At 42.0% G+C, this 25,978-nt stretch overlaps 1 protein-coding gene across 1 annotated transcript in view; it reads left to right on the top strand.

The window, feature by feature from the left end:
• The window catches only part of LOC110509193 (voltage-gated potassium channel subunit beta-1), a 75,763-nt gene that overhangs the window by 44,586 nt on the left and 5,199 nt on the right, over positions 1-25,978 (top strand). The window contains exon 8 of the mRNA XM_036966697.1: positions 7,015-7,101. Within this exon, the coding sequence (XP_036822592.1) occupies positions 7,015-7,101 (87 nt within the window). The remainder of the gene's footprint in view (positions 1-7,014; positions 7,102-25,978) is intronic.

Here is a 25,978-nt window from a genome sequence, read left to right on the forward strand (position 1 = left end):
CTTTAAGAAATGGCTTTCTTCTTGCCACTCTTCCATAAAGGCCAGATTTGTGCAATATACGACTGATTGTTGTCCTATGGACAGAGTCTCCCACCTCAGCTGTAGATCTCTGCAGTTCATCCAGAGTGATCATGTGACTTCCGGCGCCGACAGAGATGGCCGCCTCGCTTCGCGTTCCTAGGAAACTATGCAGTTTTTTGTTGTTTTATGTGTTATTTCTTACATTAGTACCCCAGGTCATCTTAGGTTTCATTACATACAGTCGAGAAGAACTACTGAATATAAGATCAGCATCAACTCACCATCAGTACTACCAAGAATATGTTTTTCGCGACGCGGATCCTGTGTTCTGCCTTACAAACAGGACAACGGAGTGGATTCCATGCAGCAACCAAAAAAAAAACAACTCCGAAAAAGAGGGAAACGAGGCGGTCTTCTGGTCAGACTCCGGAGACGGGCACACCGTGCACCACTCCCTAGCATTCTTCTTGCCAATATCCAGTCTCTTGACAACAAGGTTGATGAAATCCGAGCAAGGGTAGCATTCCAGAGGGACATCAGAGACTGTAACGTTCTTTGCTTCACGGAAACGTGGCTCACTGGAGAGACTCTATCCGAAGCGGTGCAGCCAACGGGTTTCTCCACGCATCGCGCAGACAGAAACAAACATCTTTCTGGTAAGAAGAGGGGCGGGGGCGTATGCCTTATGACTAACGTGACATGGTGTGATGAAAGAAACATACAGGAACTCAAATCCTTCTGTTAACCTGATTTAGAATTCCTCACAATCAAATGTAGACCGCATTATCTACCAAGAGAATTCTCTTCGATTATAATCACAGCCGTATATATCCCCCCCCAAGCAGACACATCGATGGCTCTGAACGAACTTTATTTAACGCTTTGCAAACTGGAAACCATTCATCCGGAGGCTGCATTCATTGTAGCTGGGGATTTTAACAAGGCTAATCTGAAAACAAGACTCCCTAAATTTTATCAGCATATCGATTGCGCAACCAGGGGTGGAAAGACCTTGGATCATTGTTACTCTAACTTCCGCGACGCATATAAGGCCCTGCCCCGCCCCCCTTTCGGAAAAGCTGACCACGACTCCATTTTGTTGATCCCTGCCTACAGACAGAAACTAAAACAAGAGGCTCCCACGCTGAGGTCTGTCCAACGCTGGTCCGACCAAGCTGACTCCACACTCCAAGACTGCTTCCACCACGTGGACTGGGACATGTTTCGTATTGCGTCAGACAACAACATTGACGAATACGCTGATTCGGTGTGTGAGTTCATTAGAACGTGCGTTGAAGATGTCGTTCCCATAGCAACGATTAAAACATTTCCTAACCAGAAACCGTGGATTGATGGCAGCATTCGCGTGAAACTGAAAGCGCGAACCACTGCTTTTAATCAGGGAAAGGTGTCTGGTAACATGACCGAATACAAACAGTGCAGCTATTCCCTCCGCAAGGCTATCAAACAAGCTAAGCGTCAGTACAGAGACAAAGTAGAATCTCAATTCAACGGCTCAGACACAAGAGGCATGTGGCAGGGTCTACAGTCAATCACGGACTACAGGAAGAAATCCAGCCCAGTCACAGACCAGGATGTCCTGCTCCCAGGCAGACTAAATAACTTTTTTGCCCGCTTTGAGGACAATACAGTGCCACTGACACGGCCTGCAACGAAAACATGCGGTCTCTCCTTCACTGCAGCCGAGGTGAGTAAGACATTTAAACGTGTTAACCCTCGCAAGGCTGCAGGCCCAGACGGCATCCCCAGCCGCGCCCTCAGAGCATGCGCAGACCAGCTGGCCGGTGTGTTTACGGACATATTCAATCAATCCCAATACCAGTCTGCTGTTCCCACATGCTTCAAGAGGGCCACCATTGTTCCTGTTTCCAAGAAAGCTAAGGTAACTGAGCTAAACGACTACCGCCCCGTAGCACTCACTTCCGTCATCATGAAGTGCTTTGAGAGACTAGTCAAGGACCATATCACCTCCACCCTACCTGACACCCTAGACCCACTCCAATTTGCTTACCGCCCAAATAGGTCCACGGACGATGCAATCTCAACCACACTGCACACCGCCCTAACCCATCTGGACAAGAGGAATACCTATGTGAGAATGCTGTTCATTGACTACAGCTCGGCATTCAACACCATAGTACCCTCCAAGCTCGTCATCAAGCTCGAGACCCTGGGTCTCGACCCCGCCCTGTGCAACTGGGTACTAGACTTCCTGACGGGCCGCCCCCAGGTGGTGAGGGTAGGCAACAACATCTCCTCCCCGCTGATCCTCAACACTGGGGCCCCACAAGGGTGCGTTCTGAGCCCTCTCCTGTACTCCCTTTTCACCCACGACTGCGTGGCCACGCACGCCTCCAACTCAATCATCAAGTTTGCGGACGACACAACAGTGGTAGGCTTGATTACCAACAACGACGAGACGGCCTACAGGGAGGAGGTGAGGGCCCTCGGAGTGTGGTGTCAGGAAAATAACCTCACACTCAACGTCAACAAAACTAAGGAGATGATTGTGGACTTCAGGAAACAGCAGAGGGAACACCCCCCTATCCACATCGATGGAACAGTAGTGGAGAGGGTAGCAAGTTTTAAGTTCCTCGGCATACACATCACAGACAAACTGAATTGGTCCACTCACACAGACAGCATTGTGAAGAAGGCGCAGCAGCGCCTCTTCAACCTCAGGAGGCTGAAGAAATTCGGCTTGTCACCAAAAGCACTCAAAAACTTCTACAGATGCACAATCGAGAGCATCCTGGAGGGCTGTATCACCGCCTGGTACGGCAACTGCTCCGCCCTCAACCGTAAGGCTCTCCAGAGGGTGGTGAGGTCTGCACAACGCATCACCGGGGGCAAACTACCTGCCCTCCAGGACACCTACACCACCCGATGTCACAGGAAGACCATAAAGATCATCAAGGACATCAACCACCCGAGCCACTGCCTGTTCACCCCGCTATCATCCAGAAGGCGAGGTCAGTACAGGAGGCATCAAAGCTGGGACCGAGAGACTGAAAAACAGCTTCTATCTCAAGGCCATCAGACTGTTAAACAGCCACCACTAACATTGAGTGGCTGCTGCCAACACACTGACACTGACTCAACTCCAGCCACTTTAATAATGGGAATTGATGGGAAATGATGTAAATATATCACTAGCCACTTTAAACAATGCTACCTTATATAATGTTACTTACCCTACATTATTCATCTCATATGCATACGTATATACTGTACTCTATATCATCGACTGTATCCTTATGTAATACATGTATCACTAGCCACTTTAACTATGCCACTTTGTTTACATACTCATCTCATATGTATATACTGTACTCGATACCGTCTACTGTATCTTGCCTATGCTGCTCTGTACCATCACTCATTCATATATCCTTATGTACATATTCTTTATCCCCTTACACTGTGTACAAGACAGTAGTTTTGGAATTGTTAGTTAGATTACTTGTTGGTTATTACTGCATTGTCGGAACTAGAAGCACAAGCATTTCGCTACACTCGCATTAACATCTGCTAACCATGTGTATGTGACAAATACAATTTGATTTGATTTGATTGATTTGATTTGGGCCTCTTGGCTGCATCTCTGATCAGTCTTCTCCTTGTATGAGCTGAAAGTTTAGAGGGACGGCCAGGTCTTGGTAGATTTGCAGTGGTCTGATACTCCTTCCATTTCAATATTATCGCTTGCACAGTGCTCCTTGGGATGTTTAAAGCTTGGGAAATATTTTTGTATCCAAATCCGGCTTTAAACTTCTTCACAACAGTATCTCGGACCTGCCTGGTGTGTTCCTTGTTCTTCATGATGCTCTCTGCGCTTTTAACGGACCTCTGAGACTATCACAGTGCAGGTGCATTTATATGGAGACTTGATTACACACAGGTGGATTGTATTTATCATCATTAGTCATTTAGGTCAACATTGGATCATTCAGAGATCCTCACTGAACTTCTGGAGAGAGTTTGCTGCACTGAAAGTAAAGGGGCTGAATAATTTTGCACGCCCAATTTTTCAGTTTTTGATTTGTTAAAGAAGTTTGAAATATCCAATAAATGTCGTTCCACTTCATGATTGTGTCCCACTTGTTGTTGATTCTTCACAAAAAAATACAGTTTTATATCTTTATGTTTGAAGCCTGAAATGTGGCAAAAGTTCGCAAAGTTCAAGGGGGCCGAATACTTTCGCAAGGCACCATCCGAACCATTGCCTGTTCACCCTGCTTCCATCCAGAAGGCAAAGTCAGTACAGGTGCGTCAAAGCTGGGACCGAGAGATTGAAAAACAGCTTCTATCTCAAGGCCATCAGATTGTTAAACAGCCACCACTAGCACAGAGAGGTGGCTGCCTACCTACAGACTTGATACCATTGGCCACTTTAATAAATGGAACACTAGCCACTTAATAATGCCACTTAAGAATGTTTACATATCTCGCATTACTCATCTCATATATACAGTATATAATGGATATTGTATCCTTCACTATCTATTCTTTACTATCTATTGCATCTTAGCTGCTCTGTCACTGCTAATCCATATATTTTATACTTAATAATTCTTATCCCATTCCTTTACTAGATTGTGTGTATTAGGTTTTGTTGTGAAATTGTTAGATACTGCTGCACTGTCGGATCTAGATGCATAAGCATTTCACTACATTCGCAATAACATCTGCTAACCATGGGCATGTGGCCAATACAATTGTATTTTATTTCCTCCTGTGTGCTCAGTTGAACTTAACCTCCTCTTTTGAAGTACCTGTATGTCTCTACTACCGTTCAGGGTCAGATGTCTCTGGGTATTGAGTTGGTCCATTTGTAATATGATATGATAGACATGAGCACCCCTCTATCCATACCCTCCTGTAGTGTCCTCTCCTGTTATTGTCTCTCCTAGCATCTCCTTTTCTTTTCCTCTCCTCTCCTCCCCTGTTATTGTCTGTCCTCTCCTTACCACTCCTTTTCCTCTCCTCTCCTCCCCTGTTATTGTCTGTCCTCTCCTTACCATTCCTTTTCCTTTCCTCTCCTCTCCTCCCCTGTTATTGTCTGTCCTCTCCTTACCACTCCTTTTCCTCTCCTCTCCTCCCCTGTTATTGTCTGTCCTCTCCTTACCACTCCTTTTCCTCTCCTCTCCTCCCCTGTTATTGTCTGTCCTCTCCTTACCATTCCTTTTCCTTTCCTCTCCTCTCCTCCCCTGTTATTGTCTGTCCTCTCCTTACCACTCCTTTTCCTCTCCTCTCCTCTCCTGCCATCTCCCACCTTACCGTTCCATGTTTCCCCTTTCAGTCCCTCCAGTCTCCTATTTGACAGTTTTTAGGGTGTTACACAGCTAAACCTGACACCCAGGTTACCCCAATCCGCACGCTACCCCAAACCAATTCCCTGATCCAGCCCAACAACGTCCCGTCCACAGCAGTGCCTGCACCTCCTGCAGCACTCTCATATAGTATTAACATTCATATCAGCTTCTAACTTTCCCCCCAAAGAAGAACAGAATCATATGTTTAGCATGAGAGATAAAGGATGGGGAGAAGAGGGGAGAGACAGAGAGAGAGAGAGGGAGGGAGGAGAGAGAGGAAGAGAGCAGGCAAGATCAATTGAGAGAAAGTAAGAAAACTTAGGGAGGGAGAGAAAGAGAGCATAGCAAATTAGTTGGGCTCAGCTGTCCTGTCTGGAGGATAGATAACAATACTGAGGCACAGCGCCTGTGTCACCATAATGTGGTGGATGTCACCGCAGGCTAACTGATGAAGCACACGATTGGCTGAGAGACACAGTTGTTGACAACCTATTTAAACTGTTGATGTGGATGTCACTGCTGGCCAATCGATGCAGACACTGTCTAAAAGAGACAGCTGTTCACAGCATTTTTTGAAGGGCATTGGCAGGTGTGGCGGTGTCACCACAAGATAATCGATGTTGGGCCGAGAAAGACAGTTGATTCATATCTCTGAGTGATGTCTAAACTGGTTTCTATAGTAAAGAGTAGAGGACTAGTGAGGCAAACTGGTGTTGGACAGGAATGTTTTTTGGTGGTTTTATCTACTGATTGACAGGATATTTTAAGCTATTTTTAAACAGGACTTGGTTCATGACCTTGCTTGTTTCCTCCTTTATCCAATATCCACCAATGGAATTAATTTGATGTATTACCCTTCTATCCACGTCTCGCTAATCTCCACAAATAGAGGCACGTAGAGGCTACCCATTCTTAAGACTGCTTGATCAGTGCAAGTCGTGTGAGTGTGTGTGAGTCACTTCAAAATAGAGTCCCTTCATAGTCTTATAAAAATCATGGCAGAGCAGGCTCAGATTAGTGTGTGTGTGCACGTGCACATGCGTGTGTGCGCGCATGTGTGTAAGGCTACTGGGATTACCGGGTTGTAGATGACAGGACATGGATGAAGATGTGTGAATGGTGACAGGGAAGAGCATGACTCCCTCACATGATTAACTCGAGGGACTGGCATTCATCTGTCACAGAAATGTACACATGTATACACACACACACATGCACAGACACTCATACAGTATACACGTAAACACACTTTTACAAACACTCATATGTACACACCTCCTTTCTTTGCCTGTCTTATTGTGTCCCATCCTCTCCTCTCTCCATGCATTCATCTGTCTGCTCTCCTATTAGTTTTTGTGAATGGAGCTGAGCTGATAGACACAATACCTCATTCATCTCTACCCCTCATCCCTCTCCTCTCCTCTCCTCTCCTCTCCTCTCCTCTCGGGATTCAAACAGCAAAGCCTTCATCTGACAGGATAAGAGAGACAGAGGAGGAAAGGTCTCCCTCACCTTCCCTCAGAACCTCTGCGTTCTGTAGCTGCAGGTTTCTAACAGGTGTTTACCTCTCTCTTTCATTTCCTTTTCTCTCTCTCACCCTCCCGCTCCCTCTCTACCCACCTCTCTCTCTCTCTCTCTCTCTCTCTCTCTCTCACAGGTCTGAGGAGCTCTCTACAGAGGATGCAGCTGGAGTATGTGGATGTGGTGTTTGCCAACCGGCCCGACAGTAACACCCCCATGGAGGGTGAGTGATCACGGGGGAAAAGGGAGGGAGAGGATGAGAGGGTGACTCTCAGGGATGGGAGTGATTGATGGTATTGTTGTTGGTTTACTTTGGCACTCGTTTGTTTCACATGCACACGCAGTCATACACAAACACACACGCACATACACACAAGCAAGCAAACAAACACAAATAAACACACTCACACAGGCATATACACACTGCCCCCCCCCCCCCCCCCACTCTGTGTTCAGTAAGTTTCAACAAGGCCTCTGTGTGTGTTGCTCCCCTCCCCTCATTCTATTGAAACAGGATTAGAGTCCCCCTCGAGGGTAGCTGGTGTATTTTGGGGTTAGTCTCCATGGAGATAGAAGCCCTACTGTGCTCTCTTTCTTTTCCTCTTCTTTTATTTCTCTTTCTCTAATTTGTGTCTCTTTGCTCTTTTTTTCTTTGCCTTTTCCTCGGCTTACTTACTTCCGCTCTTTCTTGGCTCTCCTATAACAGAGTGGGTCACAACACTAACTTGCTAGAGATTTCTTGTCAGCCCCTACTGTTCTCTCTAAGGTCGGATCCCTCTTACTCCCTCAGCCCAAAACAAGCCACCAGGGGTCCAGACTGTACACAACCTGAGCCTGTCACCCAGAGCTGCTGATGTCTGTCACACAAGCCCAATGGCAGAAATTTTCAGAGAAAGATTGCTAGATCGTCTTTGCCCCACGGCCAACAACAGACAATGTTGACTCTTCTGATGTGCCCATCACTACCAAATACGATACTGATTGGCCGATTGACAGACACAGAAAGCAAAGCAGATGGATAGATGGACGGACAGATGGACTGACAGACAGACACGCGCACACACACACACACAAACTCTATCTCACACACACACACCCAGCTGTGATCCTATCCCAGCTAACAATTTTAGGGAAAGTGACCGTTTTTGCAATGTTACCCTTAATGTTCCCCAGATATTTGAGTGTCTAGTTTTCCGTTAGTTAGGACATTGTATGCTAGCAAAAACCTCATGAGAACCTATTTAGTATGTCCTGGTGTTAGAGTTAGAAATGTCCTTAATGACAAACAGAGCATTCCAGAACGTGGTTGCCATGTTCTCAGAATATAACATATTCATGTTCTAGACACGTTCCATTGGAATGTTGCAAAAACAGTCCCGTGTGCAGCTTTATGAGCGTTTGGACAATATTCTATCAACGTCCCACCAAACATAAACAGAACAGGGTTGCCGTGTTCCCAGAATAAAATATATGAATGTTCTAAATACGTTTCATGGAAACGTTGCATGAACATTTCTGTGTATCATTTGTCAGGACGTCACCTGATGATCCCAAAGAAATGTTCTCCCCAAAATAAAAGGGTTTCATTACCCACCACCCGTTGTTACTGTTGCCGAGCCCATCAAGGCCATAATTGGTGAACCACTGATCTTTGGCATACATATATATTTCTGCATCGTGTTCTAATGTTGGTGGGTCATTTCACCCTGTTTTAATGTTACTCCTGATCAATAAAACTGTTTTTCTTGAGTGTACTTTTAACAGAGCTGAGATTCACTTCAAAGTACATTTCAAGCAGATGATGGAGAGATGTCCAGCTACATAGAATTAATAAGTACTAACACTTTATGAGAGGTAGTGGAAATGTGGTCATCAATCAATTATAAAGCTCTTCTCACATCAGCTGATATCTCAAAGTGTTGTACAGAAACCCAGCCTAAAACCCCAAACAGCAAGCAATGCAGGTGTAGAAGTACGGTGGCGAAGAAAAACTCCCTAGAAAGGCCAGAACCTAGGAAGAAACCTAGAGAGGAACAAGGCTCTGAGGGGTGTCCAGTCCTATTCTGGCTGTGCCGGGTGGAGATTATAACAGAACATGGCCAAGATGTTCAAATGTTCATAAATGACCAGCATGGTCGAATAATAATAATCACAGTAGTTGTTGAGGGTGCAACAGGTCAGCACCTGGGACAGGGAGCACGTCCGGTGAACAGGTCAAGGTTCCATAGTCGCAGGCAGAACAGTTGAAATTGGAGCAGCATATATATATATAATTAAAAGTGATATTAAAGTTTGGCTACATTTTCAAGCGCTTCTCTCATGTCAGTATAGGTCTGACCATCACCTGCAATTCGATATGTAGGCTTATTTTAATTATTTATCTACATTTACATATACTTATTTTTTTCATAACAGAATAGCTGCGATATTTCGGTTTTCAAAGCAATTTAATTGGCTATTTTAGTTAATGGCCTTGTTGCCCTTGTAGATTGGGCATCTCTTGAAGGCCAATTGGCCTTTACTCTAAAATCATGAAATTACAGGCCTGGTCCACACAACACATGAAATAACATGACACAATACAGAACATTAATAGTCAGAACAGCTAAAGGTCAGAACTAAATACATTTTAAAGCAGCACACATAGCCTTCATATCAATATATCCACACAAAACATCTAGGTCCAATAGGGAATGTGCAGTGAGGTGTTGCTTTATCTGTATATTTAAACCAGGTTTGCTGTTCATTTGAGCAATATGAGATTAAATGGAGTTCCATGCAATAATAGCTCTATATAAGACCGTACACTTTCTTGAATTTGTTCTAGATTTGGGGACTGTGAAAAGACCCCTGGTGGCATGTCTGGTGGGGAAGGTGTGTGTGTCAGAGCTGTATGTAAGTTGACTGCGCAAACAATTTGGAATGTTACATACATGAATGTTTCTTATAAAAATAAGAAGTGATGCAGTCAGTCTCTTAACTTTTAGCCAAGAGAGATTATTATTATTTATATTAGCCCTCTGATTGGAGTGTGGTGTCAAAGAATCTGAGCATCTCTTTATTATGGACAGACCTCCTCCCATCTTTACAACCATTGATTCTATATGTTTTGACCATGACAGTTTACAATCTCTGGTAACACCAAGTAATTTAGTATCCTTAACTTGTTCAACAGCAAGTGGTGCAGTGGTCTAAGGCACTGCAGCGTAGTGCTTGAGGTGTCACTATAGACACCCTGATTTGATTCCAGGCTGTATCACAAGCAGCCATGATTGGGAGTCCCATAGGGCGGCGCACAATTGGCCCAGCGTCGTCCAGGTTTGGCTGGTGTAGGCTGTTATTGTAAATAAGAATTTGTTTTTAACTGACTTGCCTAGTTAAATAAAGGTTAAATTAATAAATAAAATACCATACCACACCATACCAGATTCAGCTGAGATTTAGAGTTTAGGGAATGATTTGTATCAAATACAATGCTCTTAGTTTTAGAGATGTTCAGGACCAGTTTATTACTGGCCACCCATTCCAAAACGGACTGCAACTCCTTGTTAAGGGTTTCAGTAACTTCACTAGCTGTGATTGCCGACATGTATATGGTTTAATCATCAGCATACATGGACACACAGTCTTTGTTTAATGCCAGTAGCAGATCATTGGTAAAAAAATAAAAAAGGGTAGCAGGGCCTGGAGAGCTGCCCTGTGGTACACCACATCCTACATGTTTGACAATAGAGAAGTTCCCATTAAAGAAAACCGAGGTTATGGTCAATAATATCAAAGGCTGCTGATCCATTTCTTTCAACCAATCATCATCCATTTGTGTCAGTACATGTTGAGTGCTCTTTTCTATAAGCATGCTGAAAGTCTGTTGTCAATTTGTTTACAGAGAAAAGGCATTGTATTTGTTCAAACAATTTATTCCAATAGTTTGCTGATAGCTGGAAACAAGCTGATAGGTCTGCTGTTAGAACCAGTAAAGTCCACTTTACCACTCTTGGGTAGTGGAATTACTTTGGCTTCCCTCCAGCCCTGAGGACAAACACCTTCCACTAGATTCAGATTAAATGTATGACAGGCAGAAGTGGCCTTAATGGCTCACTGTTCATGGTTGCCATTTCCTGCCTAAATTTGCCCACTTTGCCAATAAAGTAATCATTAGAATAATTGGCCACATAAAATGGTTTTGTGATGAATACGCCATCTGATTTGATGAAAGGGTGGAGTTGAATTTGTCTTTCTCCCAATAATTTAATTTAAAATACTCCAAAGTTTTCATCCTTTATATCATTGATCTTGGCTTCGTTTGTTTTATTTTTGTTGAGTTTAGTCACATAATTTCTTAAATCTGCAATAAATCAGCCACAGCCAGAGTTATTAGCCACTCCTTTTACCCCATCACTTTCAACCATAGTTTTTCAATTCCTCATTAATACATGAATATTTCTAAATGTCATTTTCTAACAGGTGCATGTTTATCAATAATTGGAAGAAGCAATTTCACAAATTAAACAAGTGCTCTTTATTAATCACATCAGACCAACAAATATTGTTTAGATCATCCCACATAAAAGCCAAAGCAAAACATGTGATCACTACATGTGGCTGATCTTGTTCCTGTCGTGTTTGTAAACACCCTGGAGGTTGATTAATTAACAACCTGAACCAGATTACAGTCACTGGTTACAGTGGGAAGCTTCCTCTTGAGCGGACTGTTTGATGAAAACCAGTCAATATTGAGGTCCCAGGAAAGTTGACCTCTCTGTTAACATTGTTAGTTTTACTCTGGTTATTTAGAACCTAACGGACAACTAGGAAAAGCTCAAACCAAGTTTATTCACCCACTGGGTCAAACAGCTGCAAAGACAAAGACCTCTTTACACAAACACATATTTATACCCCCATTTAGGCAGAGTCTCCTCCTTTTCTCTAAACACTACATTATTGTTGCTAGACAGGAGGTTTAGTGATGTGGGTAATAAATTGTGCCTTCTCCCTTCATGTGGCCTGACCTGACCTTGGCCCACAAACTAATCAACACCTCTCCACCCTTATCAGTGACCGCAACCATGTGATTCCCTTTACCCTTTTCAGGGCGCAACCTCCATTGACCCAACCATATATATTCCTCATACATGTAACCATTAACTTCTAGTAAAGAAAGTATTTCAAACTAGAATTCAACAACTTCACATACACTATCAAGCATTTCACACACATTATTTAGATACTGACTGTTAGCACTTGGTGGCCTATAGCAGCACCCCAAAATAATAGGCTTTAGATGAGGCAGGTGAACCTGCAACCACAGCACTTCAATAACACTTGACATGAGATCTTCTCTAAGCATTACAAGAATATGGCTCCTAATATATATATATAGAAACACCTCCCCCATACGCATTCCTGTCTCTTCTATAGATGTTATATCCTTGTATTGCTACTGCTGTATCATCAAAGGAATTATCTAAGTAGTCTCAGAAATGGCTAATACAGTGCCTTGCGAAAGTATTCAGCCCCCTTGAACTTTGCGACCTTTTGCCACATTTCAGGCTTCAAACATAAAGATATAAAACTGTATTTTTTTGTGAAGAATCAACAACAAGTGGGACACAATCATGAGGTGGAACAACATTTATTGGATATTTCAATCTTTTTTAACAAATCAAAAACTGAAAAATTGGGCGTGCAAAATTATTCAGCCCCCTTAAGTTAATACTTTGTAGCGCCACCTTTTGCTGCAATTACAGCTGTAAGTCGCTTGGGGTATGTCTCTATCAGTTTTGCACATCGAGAGACTGACATTTTTTCCCATTCCTCCTTGCAAAACAGCTCGAGCTCAGTGAGGTTGGATGGAGAGCATTTGTGAACAGCAGTTTTCAGTTCTTTCCACAGATTCTCGATTGGATTCAGGTCTGGACTTTGACTTGGCCATTCTAACACCTGGATATGTTTATTTTTGAACCATTCCATTGTAGATTTTGCTTTATGTTTTGGATCATTGTCTTGTTGGAAGACAAATCTCCGTCCCAGTCTCAGGTCTTTTGCAGACTCCATCAGGCTTTCTTCCAGAATGGTCCTGTATTTGGCTCCATCCATCTTCCCATCAATTTTAACCATCTTCCCTGTCCCTGCTGAAGAAAAGCAGGCCCAAACCATGATGCTGCCACCACCATGTTTGACAGTGGGGATGGTGTGTTCAGCTGTGTTGCTTTTATGCCAAACATAACGTTTTGCATTGTTGCCAAAAAGTTCAATTTTGGTTTCATCTGACCAGAGCACCTTCTTCCACATGTTTGGTGTGTCTCCCAGGTGGCTTGTGGCAAACTTTAAACAACACTTTTTATGGATATCTTTAAGAAATGGCTTTCTTCTTGCCACTCTTCCATAAAGGCCAGATTTCTGCAATATACGACTGATTGTTGTCCTATGGACAGAGTCTCCCACCTCAGCTGTAGATCTCTGCAGTTCATCCAGAGTGATCATGGGCCTCTTGGCTGCATCTCTGATCAGTCTTCTCCTTGTATGAGCTGAAAGTTTAGAGGGACGGTCAGGTCTTGGTAGATTTGCAGTGGTCTGATACTCCTTCCATTTCAATATTATCGCTTGCACAGTGCTCCTTGGGATGTTTAAAGCTTGGGAAATCTTTTTGTATCCAAATCCGGCTTTAAACTTCTTCACAACAGTATCTCAGACCTGCCTGGTGTGTTCCTTGTTCTTCATGATGCTCTCTGCGCTTTTGACGGACCTCTGAGACTATCACAGTGCAGGTGCATTTATACGGAGACTTGATTACACACAGGTGGATTGTATTTATCATCATTAGTCATTTAGGTCAACATTGGATCGTTCAGAGATCCTCACTGAACTTCTGGAGAGAGTTTGCTGCACTGAAAGTAAAGGGGCTGAATAATTTTGCACGCCCAATTTTTCAGTTTTTGATTTGTTAAAAAAGTTTGAAATATCCAATAAATGTCGTTCCACTTCATGATTGTGTCCCACTTGTTGTTGATTCTTTACAAAAAAATGCAGTTTTATATCTTTATGTTTGAAGCCTGAAATGTGGCAAAAGGTCGCAAAGTTCAAGGGGGCCGAATACTTTCGCAAGGCACTGTATATGAATGTTATCTGATGTTAGTAAGTTATTTCATTAACCTTATTTCTAAGGCTACATATATTAATATAGGCCTTTCCTGTGTAGCTTCTCAGAGATTGACATAATATGGAAAATAACAAACTAAGCAAGAGAAAAAATAATAATTCCGTGGTCCATTAATCAGTTGGTGTGTGTGTGTGAGCCTGTGGGGTTGAATCTACGAACCCATAGGCTTGGCTCTCTCATCCCTTCCAGGCTTTTGGGAATGAGGGTGGACACTGGCCTGTCATAGCAGATGTAAGCATTGTCCCCACGCGCTCTGGCAGCTTTCATGGACGGGATAAGTTATTTTCTCTTCTGGCGCACAGCTTCAGCATAGTCCTCATTGAGGAAAATGCATGTTCCTCTCAAGTTGTTGGCTCTTTCCAGAACAGCTACCTTGTCCTTGAACATCAGGAACTTGATTGGCCTGGGCCTGTCTTGAACTTGAAACACTATCGGCCTGGGCCTGTCACGTGGGCCGGTGGTGGGTTTTCCAATCCTGTGGGAATGTTCCACCTCAATCTTCCTGTGGTCCATCTTCCCTCACTTTGTTCTCAGACTCTGTCCAGGTCTTATGTGGAGATTCTGCAATTCCGTCCACAACAATGTTGTTCTGCCTTGATTGTCCCTCGAGATAATCTGATTTGTCCGTCATTGTTATCATGGATTCACATACATAACTAAAGTCCTCTCTCAATGACTTACAGATTGCTGTCATCTTGCCATTTTCCTGTTTAAACTCATCGAGCTGACTCTGGGAGAACTGCAAACCGTTCTTCGGGTCCTGGACCAGTCTGATCACGTCGTCCATTATTTTATTAGTTGACTCCACCAGTATTTGTACACAATTCTTGAAGTTATTTTCTTGATGTTGTAACAACTGCTTATAGAAATATTTTTGTTTGTCTAAAATATCCCTCACCTGTGATAGACAGACACCACTGTCCTCAAAGGTACTCCCACCACCTTTGGTCTTTCTCATGGTAGCAACGTAGGCCACGCTGTTACTCCTCGCAGTTCCAGACAGGTCAGCTCGCAGGGAAGGTGGAAACAGCAACAAAAAGCAGGGATCACATGGAAACCATGTGTTTGATGTATTTTATACCATTCCACTTATTCTGCTTCAGCCATTAACACGAGCCTATCCACCCCAATTAAGGGGCCACCAATCTTCTGTGATGTTAACATATTTTAATTATACTCCTGAATCACAATGATCAATAAACGCGTTTCTTGAGTGTACTTTTAACAGAGTTGAGATTTACTTCAAAGTGCGTTCACCCTATTTCTTACAGCCTTACACCTATAAAGTTGTTTCAGATTCACACAAGTACCTAGGGAGGAAGGGTTAGGCTTTTTTCAGTCTGGACAGGGCCTAACTATACCGACCCAATAAGCACATGTCCTAGAGATATCCTTTATTGGGACAGTGTTTATGGTGTTTGTCATTGGTGCTGATGGCCTGGATTTGAGACCCGCTAAGACAGGTGTGTCAAAGTCCTTACATGGAGGGCCTAGTGTCTGCTGTTTTATTTATTATTATTTGCAATTAAGATCAAGACAACCAGGCGAGAAGAGTTCCTTCCTAATTAGTGACCTTACTTCATCAATCAATTACAAGGGAGGAAGACACTCGGCCCTCTGTGGAATGAGTTTGAGAAATGAGCTAAGGGAATCACCCTACTCTCACATTCTTATCAAAACATGTTAATGTCCAAGTTAAAATACCTATCTGATATAGTTAAAATGAGTTTTTCACTCAAATATGGGAATCTGTAAGATTTCTTCTTGAGCACGAATTTTGACCACTTTCCACATATTCAACTACAAAGAGGTTTTCCAATGCTCCGCTAAGAAGGGTACTCATTGGTAGATGGTTAAAACAAAAAAAAGTAGACATTGAATATCCTTTTGAGCATGGTGAAGTTATTAATTACACTTTGGATGTTGTATCAGTACACCCAGTCAGTACAAAGATACAGGCGTCCTTCCTAACTAAGTTAGAGAGGAAGGAAACCGCTCAGGGATTTCAACATGATGACTTTAAAACTTCTTAGGGATCAAATCCCGTTAGCAGGATCGATTTGACAACATCCGGTGAAATGGCAGAGCACCAAATTCAAATAAAATTATTAGAAATATTTAACTTTCATAAAATCACAAGTGCAATACACCAAAATAATGCTTAACTTCTTGTTAATCCAGCCACCGTGTCAGATTTCAAAAAGGCTTTACGGCGAAAGCAAACCATGCGATTATCTGAGGACAACACCCCATCATACAAACACATGACAATCATATTTCAACCGTGACACAAAACTCAGAAATAACGATATAATTCATGCCTTACCCTTTAAGATCTTCTTCTGTTGGCACTCCAAAATGTCCCACAAACATCACAAATGGTCCTTTTGTTCTATAAATTCCGTCGTTATATCCCCAAAATGTCCATTTATTTGGCACATTTGATTCAGAAAAACACTGGTTACAACTCACCCAACATGGCTACAAAGTATCTAATAAGTTACCTGTAAACTTGGTCCAAACATTTCAAACAACTTTCCTAATCCAACTTTAGGTATTTTAAAATGTAAATAATTGATACAATTTAAGATGGAATATACTGTGTTCAATAGCGGATAAAATGAAATTGGAGCGAGTTTCAGGTTGCGCGCCCCAAACAAAACAGTCCACTTGGCTCAACACTCAGAAAGGAAAGGGCTACTTTTTCATTATTCAAAAGAAAAACATCAACCAATTTCTAGACTGTTGACATCTAGTGGAAGCCATAGGAACTGTAACCAGATGCCTCAGAAATCTAGATTGAAACCAATTGATAACACAGTGAACAAAAAAAAAAAATCCTGGATGGTTTGTCCTCCGGGTTTTGCCTGCCAAATAAGTTCTGTTATACACAGACACTATTTTAACAGTTTTAGAATCTTTGGAGTATTTCTATCCAAATCTACCAATTATATGCATATCCTAGCTTCTGGGCCTGAGTAACAGGCAGTTTACTTTGGGCACGCTTTTCATCCGGATGTGAAAATAGTGCCCCCTATCCCAATGAAGTTAAACAGTTACAGAGTTAATAGCGGTGACAGGAGAAAACTGAGGATGTATCAACAACGTTGTAGTTACTCTACAATACTAACCTAATTGACAGAGTGAAAAGAAGGAAGCCTGTACAGAATACAAATATTCCAAAAAAATCCATCCTGTTTGCAACTCGGCACTATAGTAATACTGCAAAAAAGGTGGCAAAGCAATTCACTTTTGTCCTGAATACAAAGTGTTGTGTTTGGGGCAAATCCAATACAACACATTACTGAGTACCACTTTCCATATTTTCAAGCATAGTGGTGGCTGCATCACGTTATGGGTAGGCTTGCAATCATTAAGGACTGGGAGTATCATTTCAGCCCTTACATTTCTGAAATAAGTCAATCAAATCAATGATGAGAATAGTCAGATGAACTGATACCTGACATGAACACGATGGCGTAGAGGTTGTGCGTTTAATTCCCAGGTGAGGACATGTTGAATAATAATGACTCTGTACGTACACAATGTGACCATCTATTGTATGTCAAATATGTGTGTGAGTATCTCTACCCTTGCTAACAGACAGCGAGCTATGAATGGATCCGTGGTTCACCAATCAGGGCATTGATTGGCTCGGCAACAGTAACAAGAAGTGATGTGGTAAAGATTTTTTTCGGGGGGAGAGCAATTCTTTAGAACTATAAAGCGACGTCCTGACAATTGATACACATAAATGTTCCTGCAACGTTCCCATGAAACGTGTCTAGAACATTAATGGCTTGTATTCTGAGAACACGGCAACCATGTTCTGTGTATGTTTGGTGTGATGATGATGGATTATTTTCCTAACACAGGAAACTGTGCACATGAATATTCTTGCAATGTTCCCATGAAACGTGTCTGTAACATGAATATCTTATGTTCTGAGAACATGATAACTATGTTCTGTGTATGTTTTTGGTGGGACGTAGATGGAATATTCTTCTTAGGCCCACAGAAAACTGGACAGATAAATGTTCTTGCAACGTTCCCATGAAACATGTCTAGAACATTAATATCTTATGTCCTGAGAACATGGCAACCATGGTCTGTGTATGTTTGGTGGGACATTGATGGAATATTCTCCTAACCCACAGAAACGGGACACATGAATGTTCTTGCAACATTCCCGTGTGTAGAACATTCATATCTTAAGTGAGTTCATGGTAACCATGTTTTAGGTAAGTTCTATTTGACATTAAAGGGAATATTTTCTTGGAAATACTCCTAGCACATCCTGGGTCCGTTCCTATGAAAACGTTAGTTAATGACCTATAGAGGGAAAGGAACATTCTCTAAAGTTGTGGGAACATTTTTTTGTTAGCTGGGTTACTACAGTTACGTCCATTTTTGGAAAATGTTGATATGTACCCATTGATTCTTGAAGAATATAACTTAGAAATGCCTCATGAGTATAGTTCAACTGACTTGCTTCATCAGAACCCAAAATATAAGTATGTTTTACCCCAATGTTTGTAAACAAAGTAAACGTAAACCATGGTTAAAACTATAATTTTGTTATCATGGATGGTCAGTCCTTACATCCATAGCTCTGTCAAAGACAGTGCAGTATAAAGATAGACAGAAACTGCTTCTCCAATAAAATCCCAGGTCACACTCGTATGCCATGTCATGTCAATGTTGGCTAGCTAAGGTCATGCGCATCTGTTCTAACAGTTACCTCACACCAAACTGCGCATGTGCAGGGCGTCAAATCAAAAGCATTTCTTCAATATATAAAAATGTTTTTGACAAAAATTTAAACGTGTCAGTTAGTCACTTTCACGAGGTTGGAGTAATCACATGTTCAGCTCTTTAAGTCTTTTGTCTCGAATCTGGGTTGTGCCTTTTAGATTTTGAGAAAATGAACAACAAAGGAAGAATTTTTCACTTCTCTCATTGTCTTCTCAAACCCCAGCCTGGTCTGTTTGGCAAGCGTTTCCGGAATTCTTATGACGTTGCACCTCCAGTTTTAGAAACTCTGTGGGTCTGTCTATGAATTTGAGAGTGGTTGCAATTCTCCAGCCCCATCCCTCAGTTTTTAGCAGAACAGTGGCAGCAAGAACACATTTTAAATTTTTTCAACTGCTGATTGCCGCTTTAGGAATTCATAGAATCTGATGAACAATGTACAGCTATCTCTTCCATTCTTTCTCCATTTCTCTCTTCCATCTCAGAACAGATGTATTGTTATTCATGCCTGACATTTTCCCCTCTCCACTTCCCACCCGTTTCACCCACACACTCTGGCACTCTCCGCTGTTTGTAGGCTCACAGAATGAGCTGTTCATGAAAGGGAATCACTTTTTTAATCACACTGACATAGGTTCATCTATCTTTTCCATCTCTCCCTGTTTTACATGTTGTTGTTCAGCATGATTGTAGTTATTTATGGAGAAATGCACCCAAACCCAATACATCCTGTTGCATTTCTTGATTAGACTACACATTTGTAAGGGTATGGGGAAAGGGGGAGACCTAGTCAGTTGTACAACTGAATGCATTCAACTGAAATGTGTCTTCCACATTTAACCCAACACCTCTGAATCAGAGACAGATTTTTACCTTGTCAGCTCTGGGATTCAATCCAACAACCTTGTGGCCCAACGCTCTAACCACTAGGCTACCTGCCACCCCATAATCGAAGCGCTCTGTGTGAGATTCACCTTTTTATATATATATAAAACGTTGGTAAGATGATAACAGTACAACTCAACAGGCAGTACAGTATATACATATACTGTATATATGTATATACTGTACTGCCTGTTGAGTTGTACTGTTATCATCTTACCAACGTTTTTATTCTATTTTGTAAAGCTACCAAATTGCACCGTTTGCCAAGCATATTTGCCCTTGCGGGACATCTAAAGTATATGGAATTGAATTGAATGTTCTAGTTTCCTTACAATAGAGTTTCTGGTTAGTTAGACATCATGAGTAGTAACATTTGATGTAGCAGAAGCAACCCGTAGTGGACCATTGTCAGTTCTGTTTGTGCCTGAGGGTAGAGTGGTATTGCAGGGCCATTGTGGTGTGAAGAGCCATACACAAACACTGTTTCGATGAGAGGAGAGAGGTTATTGAATTAGAGAGGGTCATAGGCAGCATTACAGAACTGACAAAGGTCCACTACGGGTGACTTCTGCTACATTAAATGTTATACTACTCTGATTAGAGCCTCTACAAGCTACCCACTGGGCACACGCACACCACACTATTTCAACATGTAAATGTGGGTAATATTTGGGAGAGACGTCAATAAGATTACAACCTTTTTTAACCAACTCTAAAAGTCAGCCAGAAGTTTGTTGAATTCCTAATGTGTTATCACTATGCTTTCAGCCATCTAAAAGGACAACCAAATTCCGATCGAAAAACAAAGTCTAATTTCTTGTTTAGTTGTCATCTACAGTAAATGTATTATTAATGCGCTTTCAACCATTTTAAAGGACAACACAGTTTAAATGGGAATACAATGTCAGAATAGTTTTATTTATTTTATACAACACAATGTTTGTGAGAAACTTTATTTAACTAGGCAAGTCAGTTAAGAACAAATTCTTATTTACAATGACGGCCTACCAAAAGGCAAAAGGCCTCCTGCGGGGATGGGGGCTGGGATTAAAAATAAAAATACATTAAAAATATAGGACAAAACACACTTCACGACAAGAGAGACAACACAACACTACATAAAGAGAGACAAAAGATAACAACATAGCATGGCAACAACACATGACAACACAGCATGGAAGCAACACAACATGACAACAACATGGTAGCAACACAACATGGCAACAGCACAAAACAGGGTACAAACATTATTGGGCACAGACAACAGCACAAAGGGCAAGAAGGTAGAGACAATCAACAACAACAAAGCAGCCATAACTGTCAGTAAGAGTGTCCATGATTGAGTCTTTCAATGAAGAGATAGCGATTACTGTCCAGTTGAGTGTTTGTTGCAGCTAGTTCCAGTCGCTAGCTGCAGCGAACTGAAAAGAGGAGCGATCCAGAGATGTGTGTGCCTTGGGGACCTTTAACAGAATGTGACTGGCAGAATGGGTGTTGTATGTGGAGGATGAGGGCTGCAGTAGATATCTCAGATAGGGGGGAGTGAGGCCTAAGAGGGTTTTATAAATAAGCATCAACCAGTGGGTCTTGCGACGGGTATACAGAGATGACCAGTTTACAGAGGAGTATAGAGTGCAGTGATGTGTCCTATAAGGAGCATTAGTGGCAAATCTGATGGTCAAATGGTAAAGAACATCTAGCCGCTCGACAGCACCCTTACCTGCGGATCTATAAATTACATCTCCGTAATCTAGCGTGGGCAGGATGGTCATCTTAATCAGGGTTAGTTTGGCAGCTGGGGTGTAAAAGGAGCGATTACGATAGAGGAGACCAACTAATCTATATTTAACTTTAGCCTGCAGCTTTGATATGTGCTGAGAGAAGGACAGTGTACCGTCTAGCCATACTTCTAAGTACTTGTATGAGGTGACTACCTCAAGCTCTAAACCCTCAGAGGTTGTAATCACACCGGTGGGGAGAGGGGCATTATTTTTACCAAACCACATGACTTTTGTTTTGGAGGTGTTTAGAACAAGGTTAAGGGCAGAGAAAGCTTGTTGAACACTAAGAGAGGTTTGTTGTAGAGCATTTAACACAAAATCTGTGGAGGGGCCAGCTGAGTGTAAGACTGTCTCATCTGCATATAAATGGATGAGAGAGCATCCTACTACCTGAGCTATGTTGTTGATATAAATTGAGAAAAGCGTAGGATCGGGCCTTGGGGTACACCCTTGGTGACAGACAGTGGCTGAGACAGCAGATGTTCTGACTTTATACATTGCACTCTTTGAGAGAGCGTTAGTTAGAAAACCAGGCCAAAGACCATAAAGGCCCACAAGAATGGAATGGTCTACCGTATCAAAAGCTTTGGCCAAGTCAATAAAAACAGTTGCACAACATTTCTTAGAATCAACGAGAACCTTTAAGTTTGCATTGACACATCCATAACCTGAGCGGAAACCAGATGGCATACCAGAGAAAATACTATAGACATCAAGAAAGCCAGTCAGTTGATTATTTTATTTATTTTCAACACCTTTGATAAACAGGGCAAAATAGAAATAGGCCTATAACAGTTAGGATCGTATTGATCTCCCCCTTTAAAAAAGGAGGAACCGTGGCTGCCTTCCAAGCAATGGGAACCTCCCCAGAAAGGCTTGGCGATTATAGGGTCAGCAACCTTAAAAAAGAAAGGGTTTAAACCATCTGACCCAGATGTTTTTTTGGGGGTCAAGTTTATGGAGCTCCTTTAGCACCTCGGACTCTGTGACCGCCTGCAGGATTGTCTGATACCAGTCACCCGGACAGCTGATGAAACTGAGGAGTATTTCTGTTTGTAATAAAGCCCTGTTGTGGGGAAAAATTCATTCTAATTGGCTGGGCCTGGTTCCCCAGTGGGTTGGCTTATGCCCAGTCATGTGAAATCCATATATTTAGGCCTAATTTATTTATTTAAATGTACTGATTTCCTCGTATGAACTGTAACTCAGTAAAATCATTCAAATTGTTGAATGTTACGTTAATATTTTTGTTCAGTAAAATTTGTCAAATTATTTTGATGTGGAATCTATGTGGAAAATACATAAGATTTGAAAAAAGTAATCAACGTAAACTTTTGTTTTTGAGGGTAAAATGTCAACCAAAGGATTATGTTGTCATGGTAACCAATTTTCAACATAGACAAGCCTTATGAAATATGAAATATGAAATATGTCAAATGTTTCCCTTTGAAACAATGTCAGATCTTCAATGTAATATTCACTATCAGAAAAAAACTGTCGGCTGGGCAAGACCTCCTGGAGAGCTATCCCTTTAGTCTCCCATCCAGAGTTTTAACATCATCCAGCCCTGCTTAGTTTTGATATTTGTCACTGACTATAACCATTGCGCTGTCATGAGAATGATTGCTGAGGAACCTCCACTTAAACTGTTACAGACCTAAATCTATCTTATCCTGCCTTTCTAAAGTCAAGTTAACAAACAGATCACCTACCATTTTGAATCCCACTGTACCTTCTCCGCTACGCAATCTGGTCTCCGAGCAAGTCATGGGTGGACCTCAGCCACGCTCAAGGTCCTAAACAATATCATAACCGCCATTGATAAAAGACAGTACTGTGCAGCCGTCTTCATCGACGTGGCAAAGGCTGTCGACTCTGTCAATCACCGCATTCTTATCGGCAGACTCAACAGCCTTGGTTTCTCAAATCACTGCCTCGCCTGGTTCAACAACTACTTCTCAGATAGAGTTCAGTGTGTCAAATTGGAGGGCAGGTTGTCCGGACCTCTGGCAGTCTCTATGGGGGTGCCACAGGGTTATAATCTCGGGCCGTCTCTTTTCTCTGTTTACATCAATGATGTCGCTCTTGCTGCGGGTGATTCTCTGATCCACCTCTACGCAGACGACACCATTACGTATACTTCTGGCCCTTCTTTGTACACTGTGTTAACAAACCTCCAGACGAGCTTCAATGACATACAACACTCCTTCCGTGGCCTCCAACTGCTCATAAATTCAAGTGAAACTAAATGCATGCTTTTCAATCGATCGCCGCCCGCATCACTACTCTGGACAACTACAAATACCTAGGTGTCTGGTTAGGCTGTAAACTATCTTTTGCAGACTCACATTAAACATCTACAATCCAAAACGAAATCTAGAATTGGCTTCCTATTTCGCAACAAAGCATCCTTCACTCATGCTGCCAAACATACCCTCGTAAAACTGACTATCCTACCGTAACTTTGGCGATGTCCTTTACAAAATAGCCTCCAGCACTCTACATAGCAAATTGGATGTAGTCTTTCACAATGCCATCTGTTTTGTCACCAAAGCCCTATATACTACCCACCACTGCGACCAGTATGCTCTCGTTGGCTGGCCCTCGTCAAACCCACTGACTCCAGGTCAACTATAAGTCTTTGCTAGGTAAAGCCCCGCCTTATCTCAGCTCACTGGTCACCATAGCAGCATCCACCCGTAGCACGCGCTCCAGCAGGTATATTTCACTGGTCATCCCCAAAGCCAACTCCTCTTTTGGCTGCCTTTCCTTCCAATTCTCTGCTGCCAATGACTGGAACAAATTGCAAAAATCACTGAAGCTGGAGTCTTATATCTCCCTCACTAACTTTAAGCATCAGCTGTCAGAGCAGCTTACCGATCTTTGCACCTGTACACAGCCCACCTGTAAATAGCCCACCCAACTACTTCATCCCCATATTGTTATTTATTGTTTTGCTCCTTTGCACCCCAATATCTCTACTTGCACATTCATCTTTTGCACAAAATTGTAATTATTTCGCCACTATGGCCTATTTATTGCCTTACCTGTCTAATCTTACTACATTTGCACACACTGTATATATATTTTTCTGTTGTGTTATTGACTGTATGTTTGTTTATCCCATGTGCAACTCTGTGTTGTTTGTGTCGCACTGCTTTGTTTTATCTTGGCCAGGTCGCAGTTGTAAATGAGAACTTTTAAATAAAGGTGAAATAAAACATTTAAAAAAATAGATTCACTGTTGCTATTGAAGTCATTCCAAAAGGTAGGTTCAACAGAGCAAGTTAAATGGAACCATACTTTATCAATCATACATCATCAATGGTGCTATTTAATATCTGGGAAGTCACCAACAGCTATTGTTTGAATTCAGTCCAGGGGCAACTAAAAATAGATATGTCAGCCTGGGGTTTCAAGCTTTGGTTGATTTCCAATTGAATCTACAAGTTCATTATAAATACACTGAGTTTACAAAACATTAAGGACACATGCTCTTTCCATGACATAGACTGACTAGGTGAATTCAGGTGAAAGCTATGGTCCCTTGTTTTCACTTGTTAAATCCACTTCAATCAGTGTATATGAAGAGGAGGAGACAGGTTTTTTAAGCCTTAAGACAATTGAGACATGGATTGTGTATGTGTGTCATTCAGAGGGTGAATGGGCAAGACAAAATATTGAAGTGCCTTTGAACGGGGTATGGTAGTAGGTGCCAAGCGCACCAGTTTGTGTCAAAAACTGCAATGTTGCTAGGCTTTTCATGCTCAACAGTTTCCACTGTGTATCAAGAATGGTCCACCACCCAAAGGACATTCAGCCAACTTGACACAACTGTGGGGGGCATTGGAGTCAACATGGGCCAGCATCCCTGTGGAAGCTTTCAACGCCTCGTAGAGTCCATGCCCTGATGAATTGAGAGTGTTCTGAGGGCAAAATATTAGTAAGGTGTCCTTATTGTTTTGTACTCTTAGTGTATGTTGGATTCAGATCTCCATCTCAACCAAAAATCTAAGTAAAAAAATAGAACTAAATCAAATCAAACTGTATTTAAAGTGCATTTAAAGTGGATTGGATTTGATTTAGCTCTATTCTTTAACTTAGATTTTTGGTGGAAATGGGGACTTAAAGCCAACATATCAATAATTAATTTGTAGACAAACTGGAATTAAAGCCAGGCTCAGTGGCACAGATGGAGCTATCCAAGCAGAAAAAACATCTCCTTCATGTCACGATCGTCGTATGAATCGGACCAAAGCGCAGCGTGGTATGTGTTCATGATGATTTTTTAATAAAAGAACGCACTGAACACTGAATACAAACTATACAAAACAATAAACGAAATAACGACCGTGAAGCTATAATGAGAACTGTGCTGACACAAGCAATCAACATAGACAATCACCCACCAACAAACAGTGAAACCCAGGCTACCTAAGTATGATTCTCAATCAGAGACAACTAATGACACCTGCCTCTGATTGAGAACCATACTAGGCCGAAACATAGAAATCCAAAAATCA

This window comes from Oncorhynchus mykiss, chromosome 28 (genome assembly GCF_013265735.2).
Source record: "Oncorhynchus mykiss isolate Arlee chromosome 28, USDA_OmykA_1.1, whole genome shotgun sequence".
Classification (NCBI taxonomy): domain Eukaryota; kingdom Metazoa; phylum Chordata; class Actinopteri; order Salmoniformes; family Salmonidae; genus Oncorhynchus; species Oncorhynchus mykiss.